The sequence below is a fragment of the Charadrius vociferus genome, unplaced genomic scaffold, assembly GCF_000708025.1.
Source record: "Charadrius vociferus isolate BGI_N301 unplaced genomic scaffold, ASM70802v2 scaffold311, whole genome shotgun sequence".
In the NCBI taxonomy this organism is placed as follows: domain Eukaryota; kingdom Metazoa; phylum Chordata; class Aves; order Charadriiformes; family Charadriidae; genus Charadrius; species Charadrius vociferus.
In genome coordinates this window covers 3,154,841-3,175,072 of record NW_009646965.1, presented here as the reverse complement: position 1 = coordinate 3,175,072, position 20,232 = coordinate 3,154,841, and the positions used below count along the sequence as shown (strand labels likewise).

Below are 20,232 nucleotides of genomic sequence, written 5' to 3'. Positions count from 1 at the left end.
ATTTCCTGCAGTTTTGCTCTACCCAAGTTATACATAAAGTGGTACTTAGCTTTATTACATATTCTGCTATAGACCCTGGTGTTCAATATGAAAGATACACTCATGGTATGTTCTGTGTTCATGAATAAGGTCTTGTGGATAAAAATTCTAGTTGCTGAAATGTCAAGTCATGAAACAAAATGGAAACGAGCCAAATTTTTAATTTTGGGGTTTCTAGGGGAGCTTAGGAGCGGAAATTAGTGCTGATAATTTATAAAGAACTTGTATTGCTAAGGTTTTTAATAACTTCTTTAATATTTATAGGTTTTGAAATAACTTTATACACTAGGGCACATTCTTTATGATCGTTTCTTTTATCATTCCTGGTTTGTGACTGTTTTTCTAATAAGGAAGATAAATAAGTTCATTCCTAGTATTGATTTACTTAAAGGCATGCTAACCAAGTAGTTAAACACTGCTCTTTTCCATAAAGGAAAGTAAAATATTCATCAACCAATTAATAATATGCAGTTTTCCTAGTTGATATATAGATATGCCTGAGGCTTACATATAGCACGCTCTATATCATTATATGTTCCGCTTAGAAACATAAAATTAAACCTAATGTAAATTTAAAAATACATAACAACGTTATACAACATCTAACGAGACTGGTATATTATGTTCAAGGCGTTATTTTAGAAGCATGAAACCTGGATACAACGTAATGCCCCAGGAAAGAGTTGAGGAGAGAACATGTTTTGTACTTTAAAAGAAATAGACTAGCTTTTCATAGAATCTTGACTCATAGAATGAGGTGGGGCCTGTCAGCCCGTGAGGGGCGCTGGGGCGAGTGGGGGCGGGAACCGCAGTGGGCTGCCTCACGGCAAACCCGCAGGGCAAGGGCTGCTCCTTCGGTGCAAAGGAAAACGTATTTGCTGTAGTGAGGTGCCACGGTGCTCTGTGGAGCGTTGGGAAGGTTTTGGGTTCAGAAGGTGTTTGTTTTCCTTGTGGAAAGCCAGTATGGTGAAGTGGAAAGGAAGCGATGGCCTTCCGCACGTCAGCAGTACCATTGCAAGAGATCTGAAATGAAGCCAGGTACAGCAGCATGCATCCAAGCTGGTAGTAAAAGTTGGTCAGCCATAAGCTGTTTCGTGGTCGGGGTGTCTCCTGGCTGGGAGCGTGCTGCTGGGCTCGAGAGTGGTGAGGAGAAAGGGGCTGCAGGGATCTGAGCCCCCCCCCCCCGGAGTTGGGACTAGGTGCCCGAAATGGTTGCGGGGAGCAGCGCGGCTGCTGGAGCAGTGACACTGCAGCCAGAGAAAACCTCCTGTGGTTTTTGTGCCCTGCCTGAGGTACAGGATGGTGATGTAAACGCGACACCATGGCTTTCTGTGTGAGACCTGCCCTGGGCTGGGAACAGCGTTTGTAAATTGCATCTGTTGACATTACCTCATCTTTCTAGTGGTAGGAAAACAAAGACATAATGGAAAAAAAAAAAGGAAGTTAGGGGAAATTGGCAGATTTGACTCAGACCTGTGACTGTATTGGCTGTTTGGTGGATTTTGGACTAAAAGTTTGGTAGAATCCGTAAAATACAACTAAGGGTCTAATCAGTTTATTCCTGATGATTTACCAAGATTATAATTATATCTTTGTGTAATTGTTTTTTGTATGATGGACCTTCAGCGCTGTTCTCTCTATAATGGAGTCTAAAGATAGACTGAAATAACCATAAACATAATCAGAAACAACAGTTTCAGTATGAACAATGAAATGATATTCGCTTTTTGGAGGTTGCTCATCTGGACATTCATCCAGTCTGTTTGTTTCTTCTTTTTAATGTTTACTGAATATTTCATGTTACTTGTACACACAGTGCTCCTCTACATGCTTATTTAAAAGTGAGTGGGATTTCCTGAAATGTATGAATGCAATAGCAATATGAAAGGCTTTGTATTATATACTCATCAAATAATGAAGCATTTTTTTTCTGGACTGTAAGCAATTCAATTATTTTGTTTCTGAAATAAATTAAGTAAAGCTTATTGAGTCCAATCAGCCCTTGTTCCTAGGGAATTGTAGTTCAATTTCATTTTTAATTAGATTGAACGTTGTGAATTTCTTAGCAGTGGTAAGCAAGATCTGGCAATAAAATATGCACTCAATTTGTATTAAAAGTTCCTAAAATCTAGTGCAGGGAACTGGCAGTATATCTGGCTTATGTTTAATTGTCCAAGTACCCTATTGTGAAAAATTCCATTTTTAAAAACTGCTGATGTGTAACAAATTACTTTTCTTTGATAAAACTGTATAGAAGATGAGCAGACAGCAAACAGGAAGAAGTATGGGACAAAACATTCAGTTCTTTATAAGCTTAATACCACATTCAGGACCATGACGTTATAAATTTTGCTGTGCAAGGATTACAGGATTAAACCAAACTGCTTTTTGGTTTAGAGATGGTGGGCGAAAAAAGTCAAGAGGTTTGTTTTCCTCAACTACTACAGCTGTCCAGAGGCCAGTGCCTAGATTTCTAGTCAACCTAGTAGACAACAGGCTGAATTGTGATTCAGCATTATACATGAGTGCTTGGAAACTCTTGATCCAGTTTGAGTTCTGCCAATTTATGGTAGCTCTGATTTATTCAGCACTTTATTCCTTTTGTTGGTGTGAGTTTCTCTCAGCTTTGTGCTATATAAGCTGCCGAGTACTGTAATTCCCAGTGCTGACTGCCTGGCTTGCATTTGCTTTCCTTTCTCTTGTGGCTATATGCCGCCTTATCCATGTTGAGACAACGCTACTGGCCTTCGTTACAAAATGCAGGTACTCCAGCCAAGATGACCATTCTGTGGCTTTTGAATATAGCATAGCTCATAGGAAATTTAAACATAGCTCTGTCACAGATGGCATCTGAAGCTATGGGAAATGATTTCCAGCAGGGATTCAGGTCAATATCACTAGAACATGTGGGACATGTGAGAACATGTTGTTGTGTTTGCGGGGTTTTGAATGCTTGTTTGCCTCAGAGAATGAAAAGGGTCAGCTATACATATGGAAAAGGATAACTGGTATATGAGAGATGGCTGTGGGAAGGCTGGGTATGTACGTTTCATTCCATGGCAGCTTAGTTCCTCCTCCTACTGCAAGAGCACTTCTAGTGGGGCTGAGGGCTTCCAAGGACTCCTCATGGCCACATGTAGCACATAAACTAGTATGGAGATTTAATATTGTTCCAAACTGATGAGCTGGGAGCGTTGTAGTAAGGAAAAACAACTTACATTATTCTTTTACTTGTAAAAGCTGATGTTCGTGAAGCTTCACAAATCAGTTTTCTTGTGTTTAGCTCTAATTTAAAAGTCTACAACCCTTGAATAATGCTTATCTGACAGAAGAATGGGGTTAAAAAGACAACTGCTGGTAAATTTATGTACGAAGTAGCTCTTACTCTTTAATGCCATACAGCCCCATCACTTGGATGCAGATTTTTTTATGATTCAGTTTCTAAGGTTTCTTCCCCTTCCCTCCTGCTTTTCATCCCGCATTCTGTAGGACATCCAGGAAATATAAGAGGAAAGCCTCCCCTCCTTAGAAATCATTTTTAGATATAACAAGAATAAAATTCTTAAAATTGAAAATTGTGAATGACAATTTCAATTTGGAAAGTGATTAATAAAAATGTCATGAAAAAATCTTAGGTATGCGTGTCAGACTCCACAAATAAATGCACTTCATGTTGTCAGTTCTCTGATAGTAAGTACAACAATGTTTTAAGGTCTTGCTATGACGTAAAGCAAATATTTCATTTTGTGTTGTTCACATATATGGCACTACAAGACAGAAATAGTTTGTTTAATTCCAATGCAATGTTTTCTGCCTTCTAAAACCTTTGTGGGAATAGCCTGTGATTTATGAGATCACTATTGGCTGCATTTCTAGCTTTTAGAAGTTTTATGCAGCTTAATCCTTTTCCTAGTCCTGTTTGTTCAGTATAGCAATAGTGTCGTTCCTTAGACAAGGACAGTGTTTGAGCTAAACAGGAAAGAGGTTATTTTCATCATCGCCATGTAGTTAGCCGTTAGACTGGCTGTGTCCTCCATCTCTTTTACTGTCTTAACACAGCAACTTGAGGATTGTTCAGCAAAAGCCAGAAACCTCTTCAGATACTGTTTTGCCACAAAATTCTTCTTTTGAAAACTGTCCTTAGATCTCTGTGATGGGAAATGTAGAAGCATGATTAAACATTAAGTGCAGTATTAAAAAATTATGCTGAAGCCAAAATGGACCTTTGTCACCTTACTTGTTTAGAAATGTGCAACTTGAAAGAATTGTATAAAAATGTAGATGTTTGTATGTAGTTGGGATTTTTCTGCCTTGAGTCTTGTTTGTGGTACCACTGTATCTTCCCAGTACACTGTATTATAGTAGGTAATTGAGAGGACAGTGGCATCTAATTAAATCTGTAGTATGCAAAGTCTTATTTTTCTATTCAAGCAATGTGTTTCAGAAATAAAAAGATGTTATGTCAGTGAGGTCTTCCAACAGTTTAACTGGCACTTTCCCCTTGCTTGGTAATTTTACGTACTGCCAATTAGTAAAATGAGATGGGAGTTCCTTTCAGAGCATCATGATTTTAATTGGAACTTCAATAGAAAAGAGTAATTAATAACTTGCAGCCTGTCCAGCTAGTAAAGCTAGGTCTCAGGATAATGAAGCATGTCTTCTGCACGTTGCATTACGAATTGAAAAATGCAGTAGTTAAAACTGGTTACTGTTATTTGTCTAATTAATGCCGATCATTGCACCGGAGTGTGATGACAATAGGAGATACAGCTTTTACAATTTTTTTATGAATATGTATGATTTTTAAACAAAGTCATAGGTAAGAGGTACATGTATGTATTTTTTTTATATTTGAGATATTTTCTTTCTTCCTCCGAAATATTAGTGTATGTAAAGTTTGCTTTGATAAATATTTTTTTCTTCTTTGAAATGTTTTTTTGTTTCAGTGATGCATATGAATTATGACTGAATATTAACTTCTGCATGCATTTTTGTGTGGATTACCTAGAAGGGGCAGAGAAAAAAGGATGAAAATTATATACAGGCAAATACATATAAGCCATAATATCCATCAAGTTTTTATTTTATGAACGCGTTATGTCCAGATTTTACTGTGTTAGCACCTGAGTGGACTTGTAATAAACAGTGCAATTGTGAATCTGGCTTTAGGAAGGGGAAGACTGAAGTTATATGGAAGAGGTCATATGCTAGAATAATTACATGATCCAGTATGAATTTTGCTGTACTGTCAGTAGCTGACACTTAAAGGCTTTTATCGTCTAGTGAACTGTGTGATTTACAATAATGCAGACATTGTGTAAAATATCATTTTTGTAATTTTGTGTGCAGATTTGAGGAGTGCAAACAGCTCTATTAAGCCTAACAAATCCCATGCTTAAGCATTCTATAAGTGCCTGTAGCTAAAGCATATGTAATCTCTTTATTTAGGGTTCTGTTACTTTGCCAGACACAGACATACTTTGATATAGTTGTTTTGGGTTTTTTTTAGCAATAAAATTGGTAATAAGAGTTAAGAAAGAAGCTTGCTTAATTTACCACTTAAAGCTTTAGTGCCTTGCTATACCAAAGGTGCCCCTGTCCAGAGCCTCTCTGTTCCTTTTTAATTATTGTGACTTTCAGTTGTGACTGAAACGTCAAGGTTTTCATATAAATAAATTCACAGAGGTTGAGTATATAATCTTCATGGTACTGACATCAATCAGAAGCTCCAAGTATATGGCATAATTTGATTCTGATTAACACAGGAGCCTCTTTCTGGCATGTTGAGGTGATACAGTAGAAAGGCCTTCAAAAACATGTGAGTAGGTTCAATGAATGGCCTAGTACTATCTATTCATGTAAGTATCTATGTACAGGAGTGAGGATACAGCCAGGATTTGCACTTTCGGTAACAGGCAATACGTGCACGTGAATGCCTCCTGAAGATGAGAACTACATTTTGAGGCACTTGTGGCTTGAGACAGCATGGTGTGCTAAATGTCTTTTTGAAATATAGACTTGTACTAGGTAAAAGAAAAATCTTAAATACCATAGTGCAGATCGTTTATATTGTTTTATTTACTGATACATCTTAACCGTTGTGTAATGATTGAGAGCCTGAAGGCTTATGTAATATAGTTGAAAGCAGAATTAGATCTAATAAGAGAATGTCACTGAATTTGTATTGAACCTAATATCGAGAAGTAAAATGTAACAGATGGGAACCTATAGGAAAATGAAGAAATCTGGTTCATTTTTTTTCCAGCACTAGAGTTTGATTTATCACATGCTGAAAAACTTGTCAATGTATATAATAATGGTGAAATGTATTTGAAAGTTGCTGTGTTTTGAAGTAACTTTTCCAGGCACAGTGTTAGTGCTACTTGTTTTGAGTAAGAATAGAACCTTCCATGACAGTCACCTATTATATAGAATTGTAAGCCAAGACGTCCTATACTTAACAGCGTTATCTTGCATAATATATTTTTCGATAAATTAACAGGTTGTTCCATGGGTTAGTGAACATTTTTTTCAGAGCTTTGTTTCTCAAGATTAGATTTCGTGATGTCTAATTTGCTGTCCAAATTTCTGTATTATTTTTGCTCTGTCACTCACTTGTGATTTCTTATGCTTTTTCCCCCCTTCCATAAAGGGGTAAGCTCTCCAGATGTTATTAATACCTTCTCAGTGTGGTGTATTAGTAGGATCTGCCTCTTGTTTACTCAATATCCCATTTTCGTTAAACTTGCAGGAATATATTGAGATATTTCATGCTGTGAAATAAGTGTTCTGTGCCAACTAATCAGTGGTTCAGTCATTACTGTGGATCAAGACACATAAATGGACAAGCATAGAAAGCAAAATAAAGAAGTCGTACAGAGGCAATACTTACAATTAATGGGGCTGGTATTATACCTTATAAAGCATAGCCATTACTATTTTAGGGGAGGGATAGAGGGGAGAGAGAAGAGATGACCTTCACCAGGAGAGAGAAGGGAAGACAAACCAGCACACTGATACTATAGCTGTCTGCACATATAACACCATGATTGATTGCAGAGAGGTTTCACAAAGATGGAAAACTGTCTAGACGGTGGCACAGCAAGGTTCTCAGAAGGTTTGGCTGTATTTTGGGTCCACTTCCGAAAATAGTGGGAAGAATTGCTAATAATAAAAACCTACTTTAATATGTGGATGGTAGGTTTATATAATCCACCGTTATCTGTGTCATCTTTTTTTTTTTTCTGATGTATTCATAGTCATCCTTAACTATCAGTTTTAGGAATATAAAATGTTGTGATGCAGTTCATCAGTTGATCATGCATTACAGCTTTACAGATCATTTGTATACAGAACTATTACTGGGAATCAAATAAAAGGAGAGAAAAGTTGTCGTGCTCATTTAATTGTCTTTAAGCCGTTAGGGTCTAGTTGGATCAGAGAAGATAGAGTGTTCGGATACATTGAGAGAATAGTTTAGAAAGCCCTGTCTTAGCTATCTCTCACTTGCTGTAATTCAGATGAGACCAAAGTGTGATGTGTTTTTCTGCTCTCTGCCCAGGAAGTGACACCTGAAACTCAAGCCGAGCTGTGGCTCCCATGAACAGAACATCAGTTCTGCTGACGCAGTCAGGCTTTATTTTCAGCTGGAAAGTAAGAGCACTTCTTAAACAGCTGTATGCCTCAACGTGCATGTTTTTAATCTTCCTGAGGCTCTGTGGTTAGCAGTAGCCAGTCCAATGTACTCTCTGGACAAGAATGAAGCCTGATTACCTGATTGTTCTTGTGCTTTTTGGTGCTTGGGAAGTGCAAGGATAGTCTCAGGAGACCAAGGGAAAAGATCTTCAGCAATACAGACTTTGCTCTCAGCTGAAAGATGACAAATAACAGCTTGAGACCAGTGCCTGCTGTATTGCTTCCCTATTTATAACCAGTCATTTAAGGACAGCTCTTACATATTACACTGGAATTTCATATAGAGAGGCTGTAGTCACTTTTTGGTAGGTTCATTCCTGCATTCAGATCACTAATGTTTCCCCCTGATGAAGCATTAATTCAGGCGCACACGAGCCTCAAGTGAGATAAAACACATTAAAGTCAGCTTTGAGAGGCAGTGGCCTCTGCTTCTTGTTGCTTCTTTTTTTCCAGTGAAGAATCGTGCTCAACTTCCTTATTTTTGACTTAATGCCTATCTGCCAGTAGGTTTGTCGCCGAAGCCCAACAGTAAAGCTTGGCTCAAATGCAGAGTGCAGACCTGGTCTCTGTGTGCCAATAAAAAAGATAACTGTTTCCTCTGCAACATTCAGAGATGGTGCAGTTAAAATGGAGAAGCACCTCTGAGTTTTCCTGTTCGAGCGAAACCAAGTTCTTTAGACTATTGCAATCTGCCTGTATAAAGAATCAGTTTTGTTTACACTTCCAGGTCAGTTATCTTGCTCTACTGTCCAAAAACTTGAATGTGTTATTAGGGTACCCTCTTAATGTATCCAAAGCTATTGATGTTACAGTTATTGTACTTTACATTCAGGCATTACCTTACGATATAAGAACGTCTCTGAGTAAAATAAAGGCTTCCAAAATCACTAGTCACTATTTAAAATCAAGATGTCTTTTCACTGCTTCGTCTACGTCATCTTTAAAAGGCAATTTAATGGTGCCTTATGGTGTGTAGAGTTTACAAAGCTAATCTGTCCCCAGTTACATGACAGAGCCTTTGGTAAAGCAACAAGTGTTTCGTATTAGATTAAACTGAGTCCAGAATGTTTTATGGGGTGATTTAATATACTGGATTGAAAGAGTTACTGTTTTTTTCAAGTGACTCTAAAAACTGAGGATTTAAGCAGCCATAAACAACAAAAGGGTTAACAGTGGGCACCAGCATCTGTTTTCCTGTGAAGGGTTCTGCTGTTCCCATTTTATTCTGAGAAGTTTGTGGCTTTGAGAGAGGGAGGAGGCGGCATACACCCCAAACCATAAGAAGCGGATTCTGCTGTTGATTGGTTCTACAGTCTAAGATAATATGTTTATTTGAATAGGTGTGTGCCAGTTTACCTGAAGGACTTAATCTACAGTCTTCAGCCATATAAAAAAAATATTCAGTACCTTCCTCAGATTCTTTGTGCTAGGGCACTTTATGGCTGTTAAGGTGTTGACTTAAGATTAAAATGGAAGCAACAATGCTCATTTATTGTTGTCATAGTTGTGATGTCACTGTTGGAAAGTTAAAAAGCAGCAATTATAGCTGAAATCTGAAAGCTCTTTTATAATTTCACATGTACAACACAACTTCTTACTAGAGATTGTAGCCATGGCAGCAGTGGTTGCTGCACTTTGTGAATAACAACTGTGTAGTTACCTTCTCTTAGTGAAACAGAGGAATTTAATAGCGATTTTTGTTAAGTACAAAGTTTTTAAAACTCTCTTCAAAAAAAAAAAATAAACAAGAGGGCACATCTGCGTTTCTTTTCTCCTATGCTATTAAATAAGACTACAGATGAATAAAGAGATACTGGATGTGGATGCAGGAAAAGAAAAGACGATTGTTATTTTAAATGCTGGCTGTTACATCATTTAGTTATGATGCATCCTGCTTCTCCTGTAGTGTCCCCACCCTTGTATTGTGCAATCAAATCCTGGCTGAATATCTGAATATGAACATGAATTGGAAACAGAACATTACAATAATAAACCTACCATTTATTCCTGCATTACATTTAAGGTCTGTAATACATCTTTAACCTTTTAAATTTTTTAACATCTGTGCTTGTCACTTATGTTCTCACTCTGCACGCTCATACTCCTCTGAATAGAGTTCTCTCAAAGAATACCCCTTTTCATCTAGAGATTGCTTGTTTGAATAAGATATGTAGGATTACACAGGTGATTCACAGGTTCACTTGCATCTGTTTATCTGAATTCAGACTATAGCGTCAAAAAAATTGTGAATCACAGTGTTAGATATGTTTATTTATAGAAATGGCAAATAGTGGGCTGCTATTTTTCTACATGTTTTTCTGTTTTTAACTTTCAAGAAAAGCAGAACTGAATATCAAATGCTTTTGATGTTTTAAACTGAATGCCATATATTGATGTAATTTACATACTTGTAAAGCCACAAGGAACTATGCATAAACATTCCTTAAAACCAGCAGCAAGGAGACAAATTGAATATATATGTGTATACACACACAGAGAGAAAAATGAAGGCTCTAAAAGACAGAAGGAGAAGGACAATGGAACTAAGAAGTGGAGGTATAGTAGTAACGAGTTCTTGGGTTCCTACAGAATCAGAGTTGTGTAGTCCAGAAACATCTTATACTTGCAGTCATTCCTCAAACCATTTGCAGCCATTTGGAAAGTCATCAGTAGAGCATAGTGAATAGTAAGATAATCCTTAAATACCAGAATTACTTCTGTCTGAAAAATTAATATAGTTTTATGTCATTGTTGTAGTCTTCAGCCACTTCCAAATATGCAGAGCATTACACAGGAAGGTCATCTCATTTCATGGGAATATGTACCACATTACAATTCTCTTTCATCTGATTCAGAATAAAATCCCCTTATTTTTCAGTTCTCTATCAAAGGGAAAGCCTGAGGTCTTTCAGTCAAAATGGATCTATAGACTGCTGCAAGTTATGGTGCTTGGATGCTTTTGTCCTTGACTTTGGGGAAGTTTTCCTGATTTGCTGCCCCACATCTATAGATTTTTGGAAAGGGCAATTACAATTACCAGCTCAAGCTGTGACATTCGTTAGGGCCTGAAAGTAGCTTTTGACATGAATTGGGAAACATGACTTTACATTAGTTTTTTGGTATTTTGATTTTGTCTTTTCAAAGAATAGCTGCTGTATCTTTATTACAAGCAGTTTGGAACTGCACCTGTCTGTATTCTGTTTGTACATAGCATAGTATCCTGAGAGCCTGATGAGAAAGCCTCTATCTCAACAGTAATTTGAATAAATCATGTGTTCTGATATCATTTTTGTTAATAGCCACCTATCTTGGTTTGCTCCCTCAGCTTTCTCTTTTAGAAGATGCAGGCTTTGGCGGTGTTCTTCTTTACGTTGATCCTTGTGACTTACCAAAGACTACAGATCTTGCTGATAAAGCTTTTATGGTTTCCTTGAACAGCGGAGGAGATCCATCCACCCCTGGTTATGCCAGTATTGGTAAGTACTGTTTGAGGCATATTCAGTTAATGGATGTTATAATTCTCTGTAGATTCGAAGTATGGGAGTTAAAAGGATAAACCAAATCCTGCCTGAGACAGAAGCCCAGAGTAAGGGAACACTGTGTAAGGCAATATGGCTCGAAGGGTAGAATCCAATCTCAAAAGTGCTTTACTCTAAACTCTTGGCACGAAGTCTGTATTCTAAATAATTTATTTTGTTGGGTTTTTTTGTATCTGTGTATTCATGCACTGAACCATTATTCCTGTCTGAAAGAAGGTTTTTTCCCTTCATCCTGTCTTCCACTTTCATGGTATTATGGAAACTTCTGGTCAATAAGTGCAAGTGCAATGTAATCAGAAATTTATAGTTGAAAAGACTTAAGAAAAAATAATGTTTATAGTATCTTTGAACAGTTACCACCTGAATAGGATGTGTTCATTTAGCTTTGTCTCAGTTCTGCCTGGATAGACTTGGTTATCAATTGTGCCTCTCTGAATACATGTATTTTCAAAGTATGTGAAATAAAGAATTGATTTTAAGGAATTGCATAATCTTTTAAAAGTTTAAGGGTTTGGGTTTTTTTAAAGCTATGTTAACAATAAATAGAAGCAGCAGCATATTTGACTTGTATGCACTACTTAAATCTCCATTCTGGCAGTTGAGTGAATGTGTGTTCTGCTTCTCTGCTGCATTCTCAACTTTACAACCTTTTTTACTATCTAACTATTTGGAAATGTATTAAGCAGCAGTCTATGAGTTTGTGACAAGGCTTCATCAAGAATATTTGGTCCGGTTACTAGCTCAGACATCTAAAGTCTGACTTGAATTGGCACTAAATCAACTGAGACAATGCTGAGATACTTCATGACTAGAATGGCAGAAAATAGAAATATTTGCCTGGTTGTCAAAGAAGGGTGTTAGCTATTCACAGCATGAATGCCTTGACAGCTCAGTGGGAAAGAAATTGCACATTTTCTCAGTGTCTCGGTGTACCTGACCCAGTGTTCTTAAAAGTACCCTGGGAGCTACAGAGGTAAATATAACACTCTTCAAGCTTTATTCTTGCTCATTTCATGGAGCTATTTGAAAAACAGTTTGTTGCTTATCTGTCTGGCTGACTCCTTAATGTTTTAGTTACCCTACATGAAAAGTAAAGCTAATTAAAAAAGATACACCAACATGAAGATGCCACTTCAGTGTCTAAACCTTATGTGTTGGTTTTCTGTCAGTAAATGATTTCATCAGCAGTGTGCATTCCAATCTTCCGTTTGAGAAAAAGAAGCTTTAATTATAGGGAAAATGGTGATACCCTTCTAAGTACATTGTTGGTTTCTACTTGAAGCCTTAGCGTGGCTTGTCTGTGGTTTTAAATCTCTGAGCAACGTTCATAAGCAGGAATAGGCTATAATGTTCCTAAAATAATTTAATTTTTTTTTTTTATTGAATGCAATGATGAGCTGGAAAGAGCTCAAAGGAACACTCGAGGAAACTCTTTTTTACAGTTCTGTCACTGGAAGGTAGATCAGATGGAAGTAATTTCTGTGTTTCTGATGATGATTTTCTTCTCTGGAGACTATGAATCCGTTCAGTTAGAGGTAGCTTATGCCTGGGACAAAGACAAATATGTCTGGAGTGCACACTTTTGCCTGAGGGATGCGCTTGCATATAAGGTAGTTAAACCGACTACACGTAGAATAAAAATGCCAGATACCCAGAGTTTCCCCTGTCACTTTGATTCACAGAGTATAACATGCACTACAAGAGATTTTATTGGAAGCTCCTGCTTGCCCAGTTATTGGCATATCTTTGATACCATCTGCACTTCACGCGTTGCCAAAAAAACTGTTACAATCTAGGGACTGCTCAACCACCATTCTCCCTTTTACTATGAAATTCCTAGTAGGATGAGTGATCCAAAGTTTGTCTCAAACTAGGTGAGTAAAGGGTAGGAAACTTGTATTTTCATGCTGCTGCCTATATTTCTCACATTCTGTTTATCCGAAAACAAATTTGTCTCTCGTGTCAGAGTATTGGACTGCTTCAGGTTTTTTTTCCTAGAAAAAAATATTCAGGAAATGATAACATTTACAGATTTATTCTCAAAGTTGACAACATTTTAAAAGGGGGTTTGTGCAATGGTTCAGAGAGAACTTTGGCATTCTCATGAAGTTTTTATCTCAAATCTTCTGTTTCATGAAGATTAAATGCTGTGCTTCTGCATATGTATTATTTTAGAATACGCAGAAATAGCTTGAGGATGGTTTTGAGATGCCTGCTATCTATGAGTGGAATGATTTTTTTGATCTCTGTTTAATAAAGGGAAAAAAATAATGATGTGGAAAGTAAAGTCAACAGCACTTATGTAAAAGTTTCTGCAGCTTCATTTGATAATTTAGTTCTTCTGTTCTTAAGACTATCCCAATCTTACGTCATATGAGTCCTGAAACAATCGTATGAGACTTTGTGAGCATCAATTCGGTCTTCCTGATTCTGATTGCCGAAGACTAGTATCCTCCACTATCTTCCTGCTTTTGAAATGAACAGATCCAGGGGGTGGGACTCAAGGATTTAAACATATGGGATTAAGAAGCTTGAGAGAGAGATAAGAGACCTTTGTTGCAAAAATTATACTGAAAATAAAGTTTAGAAGAATAGCATAAGACTTGAGTGACTTCCCCCATCTACTTGTTTTTTACATTTTGACTTTTTGAATGCTGCACTTCCTTTCACCTACCTTTGTATGGCAGAGACACATTAGATGTCTCCATTGCTATACTTCAGAGCCATTTTAAATCAAATTTGTTTCCACACAGGAAAAGGTTCAGTAAACAAAAATATGGATAGAACCTATTTGTCAATCCTAGTATGTAAATAGAAAAGTGGCATTGTGATAAGCACTTAAGAACCCTGCCGCTGAGATTAGGTACCTCATAATAGAATCCCTATCTGTGCAGTGATGGAATAGAAATGATTTCATGAAGAATTCAGACAGCATCATAGAAAGTACTGTGAGCTTTAAAATACTGAAATGTAACAGCTGTAATATACAATCTTATGCTATCAGCTGAAGTTTCAAGTGTAATGTTGTTTTACAGAGTTGTTGCACAGAGGTTGTAACAGTAAAACAAAGTGGTATATTTGGAAGTAGTCGATGCTTCAGGTCATTGTTAACAGATAGTCATGTAGCCATAATACAGGGATTTGGGTAAAAAAGTCAGTAACACAGGAAAAATGCACAGTGTCCCTAGAATTGTGAATAGTGAACATTATTCAGTCAGAGGAATTCACAATTCCTCAAACATTCCTAGTAAGAGTTTATTTCAGAGGAAGGGACAATAAGGATGAGGAATAGGGGAGGTGTTGATCCACTGTGGGTCACAGCTGAGCACATCAGCAAAGTTGGTGGTGCCTCTGAAAACAGGTAAGAAAAGGCAGGAAAGGTGGGCAGGCAGGGGAGTGAAACTGAGCCTGGAAAAGGGCAGGGTGAAGGTGCTGGTTTAGTCTTTTTGCTTTTGTTTCTCACTATCCAAATTTGTTTTCACTGGCAATAGTTGACACTGTTTTGCCCATGACAGTAACTGATAAGCGATCTCCCTGTCTTTAGCTTTACCAATGAGCTTTTCCACCTTATTTTCTCCCCCTATCCTGTTGAGCAGGGGGATTGAGAGTGCGGCAGGGTAGGTGTCTGGAAGCTGGTCAAGGTTAACCCACCGCATTGTGTTCTCCCTGTTTTGCTAAATTACAGCAAAAGTTAAAGAATACCAAATATGCATCATAAAAAGCCCGTGGCATGTACCTCTTTAGTCACGTGTCAGTCTTTAATTGAGCTTAGCCAATTCTTCTGCAGTGAACACAGGGAACTACTGCAACTATTTGGAATATGGGTAAGTAAGTACGTGCTGTGATGGAAATGTATGCCTACTTTATTTTTAGTCAGCCATGTGCTTCTGTATGTTTGTGCTTCCTGCTTCATATCTGAATTTGTCCTTGCTGTCCTTTACTTCATGATATTTTACTCCTCTGAAGCAACCAGCAGAGCGGAAGTTAACTAGAAAATTGCACATTGCGTAACAGATTTAACATGCATATGCAACATATGTTCTATAATGTTTTGTTATAAATCATCGTGACTTTTTACAAGATGTCCTCAGCCCTGGTTTGTCTGTTCATTCAAAGAACAAAACACAGTTGCAAGGATAGTTCTCTGTGCTTGCCTTTGCAGCTGTAGAAATGATCCTGGGAATGCTGTTATTTTATTTTATTTCAAAATTTGTATTTACTTTCTGCTAATAACATCAGATAAATGAAATACAAAGACAATTTGCTGTAAAATGGCTGGCTACATTCAGGCTTCTGGGTTTTTTTGTTTTGTTCTATTCTCCTTGTGGGCAGACTGAAGCTGTGGAGAAAGAAAAGTTTGCAGTGCCATATTTTAATTTGGGGGGGGGTGTATATATGTTTGCATGTATATTCTTGATTATTTTATTTTTCACTTATGACATAATTTTAGTGATTGCCATAAAGAAACCCCCACACTTTATCATTACCAGATACACTGTTCTATCTGATGTACTGTGTTATTTTCTTTATGAAAAAAAATCTGTGGTAATGCAACAGAGAGGTAAATATTTAGAAAATACTGGCTTTTTAATAGTGAGCACAGTAAGTAATAATTTCAGCAGATTTTCAATAATACCTCTAGCGCTAAGGGTTCAAAAGGTATCTGAATCCATGATCTGCCTCTTCAGATTTGGCAGGATACAGTAAAGCAACTACATTTGTATTTAAGTACCAGATTTACATGCTCTGACTTTTTAGGTTTGTGTTTTTTAGTTTTTCCTCTTGTCTGGCTTTCGGTTGGTGGTGTGTGTGTTTAAAACTGAGAAAATCAGTTGGATGTCAAGGTATTTTAGGCTCACAGGTTTAAGTGTGTGGACCTCTGTATTGTATATCAGATATCATTTTATCTTCTATTCAGCTGCCTATAATTTTATCTTGGGGGGAGTAACTAAATTTGAATTGAAAATGAAATAATTTTATCTATTAGAAGAGGAGAGGAGAAATTACTGCCCGTGGTACTGCAATAGCTTGCTAACATTTGTATTATTTGACTCTTGTGAATGCCATGCTGAACCATATGGTCAAAACTTTTCTCAATTTCAAACAGAAAATTATAGAAAAAAAGTGAATTTAAGAGAGTAGTGGAATGTACAGGTGGTAAACACCAAATTATTTGAAAAACAATAAATCAACGCTTCCTATGCTGCAGAATTAGTTCAGTAGAAAACATACTGCCTAAATACTTCCTGACACTTCAGAGGTTGGAGAGTACTCCTCAGTATTTTTGACATTTCAGACAGTTTCAAACTACTGAACATCCTTGACTTCCTACAGAACATTTTCCAGTGAAGCCACTTTGTCTCTCATCCAGCAAAAACAGCATTTTAAATGGTGTCCAGATTAAATTTTTGAAGCTACTCAACTCACAAGTGAGTTTAGCGTATTTAAATATTTTGTGCGATCATGGTTGAAAATAGTCCTACCATAGCTTCACTGACATGATATTTCAGCTCAACGTGATTTGTGCAAGTGAGCTAATTTATTATGTGTTTATGAAACAGGAAACATCACTGTATGGCAGTAAGTCTAGCTGGTGCATTGGAATCTGCTACTACAAAAGCCTGGTTGCCTGCAGAGCCTAGTTGAAATCAATTGTCTTTGCATGTGCTGAGAATCGAGGACGGGCAGCTGCTTTTGCAGCATCAGGGAGTGTTGTGAGCAATCCCTTGCACTCCCATATACAGCTCCTGGTTGTACACGGGAATGGTGTTAAGAAGCAGATGAGACCCAAGACAGGATATTGAGGAAATATTTTACTAGATTTATGTGTATGGATGAGCGTATGAGGAAAGAAATCGCTTTTGTTTGCAATGGTAGAGGGATAAATAGTTGTGCATTTGCTCATGTAGCGATATATAATGATCCATTTTAAGAACCAGCTAAGCTCTGAACCGACTGTCAGCTAGAGGCCAATTTTATGGACTACTTGCTCTGTTGCCAGTCATTTGCGACTTAACGCCCTTCTCTGCGCGTTACTGTAGTTTCTTCTAATCCTGTATCTTTCACAGCCTTTTCCAATGGCTTCATTGTGTTTCAGGCAGGGGTTGTTTTCTTTCCGAACCCAATTAAGCTGATGTTACTTGAGATTTTTTTCATGCAGCGCTGTCTAGGTGGTAGGCGAGAAAGTTTAGCAGTATTTGTACATGAAATGTGAGTTTATAGCAAAAGCGTGCATAGTAATAGCAACCAATACAGTCACTTTCGGGTTTTCACTAATTGCAGCCTGTAAACGCATTTCTTTGTTCACTGCAACTGAAGCACTTGCTTAGACCAGCATCAAATTGGTGATGACATCTCCCCACTGCAAGCGAGCAACAGTGATATACTGCGGGTGTTTGTTTTACTCGAGCGTACTGCTGAGGTGATACCTCAGAGTAAAAGGCAGCCATTTCTGGTAGGTGGTACTGGTTATTAATGCTGCTGCAATTGCCAGAAATACAGCTGTCTCAAAGTACAAATTCTGGTCAAATTGAATCAATAATTGTGCCCATATAGAAGCTAAAGGGAAAAATGTCAGAACAAGCATGATTGTAAAGCAGTTTAGGTACCCCTCACAGTAAGACAGAGCAGATTAGTGGCTATATATGTATAAATAGAACAATTATATTTGCTAACGAAGCTTCATTAACTTTCCCATATATTTGTGTGTCTATGTAATACAATGGCATTTTATCCTCCTAGCACTCCTGCGCATAAGCTGGGATACTACAACGTAACTCTTACGTATTGCAGAGTTAACACCTGCAAGTGCACCTGCATAGTATCAAGAGCACAATAAAGTCAGCTGGCTGATTGTTTAAGCAATTAAAGATGTAATTAGTTTTATAATTGAATTTTTTCTAATACAGTTTGAATACTGCCAGCCAGAATAAACCAAACAATCTTTAATTCGACTTGATCTCTGTTCCAGCCCACTACTTGCCATATTCAGCAGCTGCATAAAAAAGATAATAGTACTTCTTCCTACTTTCAGACAGGTAGAAAATCCCACAGAAGAAAACCTAATCATCTTAAAATGGAGATGTGGAAAATACTTTTTCGTGATGTAAATGCGTAATATCATATTACACTGCTCTGCAGAACACTAAAAGACATAAGTAATTCATCACAGTTTGGGTTTGGCCAATTTCCCAATGAACTTCTTGTCCTTCATATTTTTGGAAGTGATTTCCAAGATTATTTGCTCCATCACCTTCCCAGGGACTAATGTATGGCTGATCCCATCTTGAAGGTGACAGGAGTGATATTTGCTTTTGTCATGTCCTTGTGAATCTCTTCACATCACCATGAACTTTCTAAGATCTTTATGGCCTCACAATGACATCTGTGAACTCCCTTGTCACTCTGGGTTCCCAGCCCATCAGGGCTTGCCCTGAAGGGTGAATTTACATCTTCTTCTAACTAGTGCTTTCTTAAGCTATTTGTTCCCTCTGTCATGCTTCTCAGTATTACAACCTGTGGTTTTTACTTTAGTTTGGATGCTGAAGGATAGCGGTAGATGAGGTTTCTTAGTTGTGGCAGACTATAGCCCTACAAAATACATTTGGAACAGGGAAGTAGTGCGGCATTGTGTGCAGTGGTGTTCCATGGATAAGAGGAGCTTCCTCTGCCTGATTAACCTCCACTGGATGGTCTTTGGGTGTGATGTTATGAACCACTGTAGGCATGTTGCCAGAGTACACTCAACATGGCTGTAGACATAGTGACTATGGGACATTAGATTCATGTACTGCTTCTGGTACAAAGTTGCAAAACTCCTTTATGTAAGAGGCTACATCGGTTTTGATGCAAATCTCTTCTTTCCCCTACTAAAACAATTTAAAATGCTGCGATGTTTCTTCTGTGAAAGCACAGAGCTTCATTTTGGGAAACGGATAGTACTGGAAAAAGTATTTGAGGGTAGAGATGGCGAAGGACCAGCTGTGCAATACAAGAGAATTTCATAAACGTGGGAGAATTTCTGTAACAAGGCAGTCACAGCTTACAAAGCTTCTTTCTTCAGTGCTTTTAGAGTAGTCCTGTACACAGGGTTGCCAGTCAATATTTGCTGTAAGATGGGTACAATGCCAGAATGAGAAACAGTCAGTTTGTTGCCAGATGCTTTTGTTATCTGACATGTTTTTCATGTGCAAAACTAGGCTATGAGAATGATTTGAATAAACCTTTGAAACTTTGATAACTGTTTCAATTTCAATTAGGACAAGTATATGCACAAAATGTGTGTAACTTCCAATACCTCTTATATGCTAATTTTCTGTAGCTGACAGGTGGGTCTATTGAGTTAGTGAAAAAAAGAGTGAAGCCTCTTGGGTTATTTAAAACCTCGTTGAGTCATAGATCTTTTAGAATAGTGATATAATGATTTGCATATTTATTTAAAATGTTGTTCTGTAGGGACCACCCTTTACAAAATACGTAATGAACAAATGCTTGTGCTACCTACTTGGGAGGTAAATTTTTTTCTTATAGCAGATGTCAGCTAAAGCTGACACGTGGTGACAATCTACTCCTTTCTGGTATAATGCTCATAACAAGGAGACTAATTTTAGAACAGCTGGCCTACTCATGTTTTAAAATGCCTAGGTTATTTTTTTCCTGATTTCCAAGCATCAGCAGTCTTTCAACCAGTCCACTGTGCAATTTCTGCCAAGCCTAGTTTAATCCAGGACTGCAAGGGATTTTCGGCAATATTTTGCGTACTCGGAGAGAACTGAACCACACATTGCCAAACCTTCAGCAGTTAAAACTTGGGCAGCAGTAATCTTTGCATAGTATAAAATCCATTTTGCTTTTCATAGTAGTAAATGAAGTGTAAAGTTGAGGTAAAACTAAGAATTGATTCCCTTGACAATTACCTCTGCTCCCTCCCAAAATCACTGTATTAGATGTGACTTTGAGT

General features: G+C 37.6%; 1 protein-coding gene across 1 annotated transcript in view; it reads left to right on the top strand.

Moving 5' to 3' along the window:
- NAALADL2 (N-acetylated alpha-linked acidic dipeptidase-like 2) overlaps positions 1-20,232 on the top strand; it is a 272,257-nt gene that overhangs the window by 87,039 nt on the left and 164,986 nt on the right. The window contains exon 4 of the mRNA XM_009895320.1: positions 11,060-11,210. Within this exon, the coding sequence (XP_009893622.1) occupies positions 11,060-11,210 (151 nt within the window). The remainder of the gene's footprint in view (positions 1-11,059; positions 11,211-20,232) is intronic.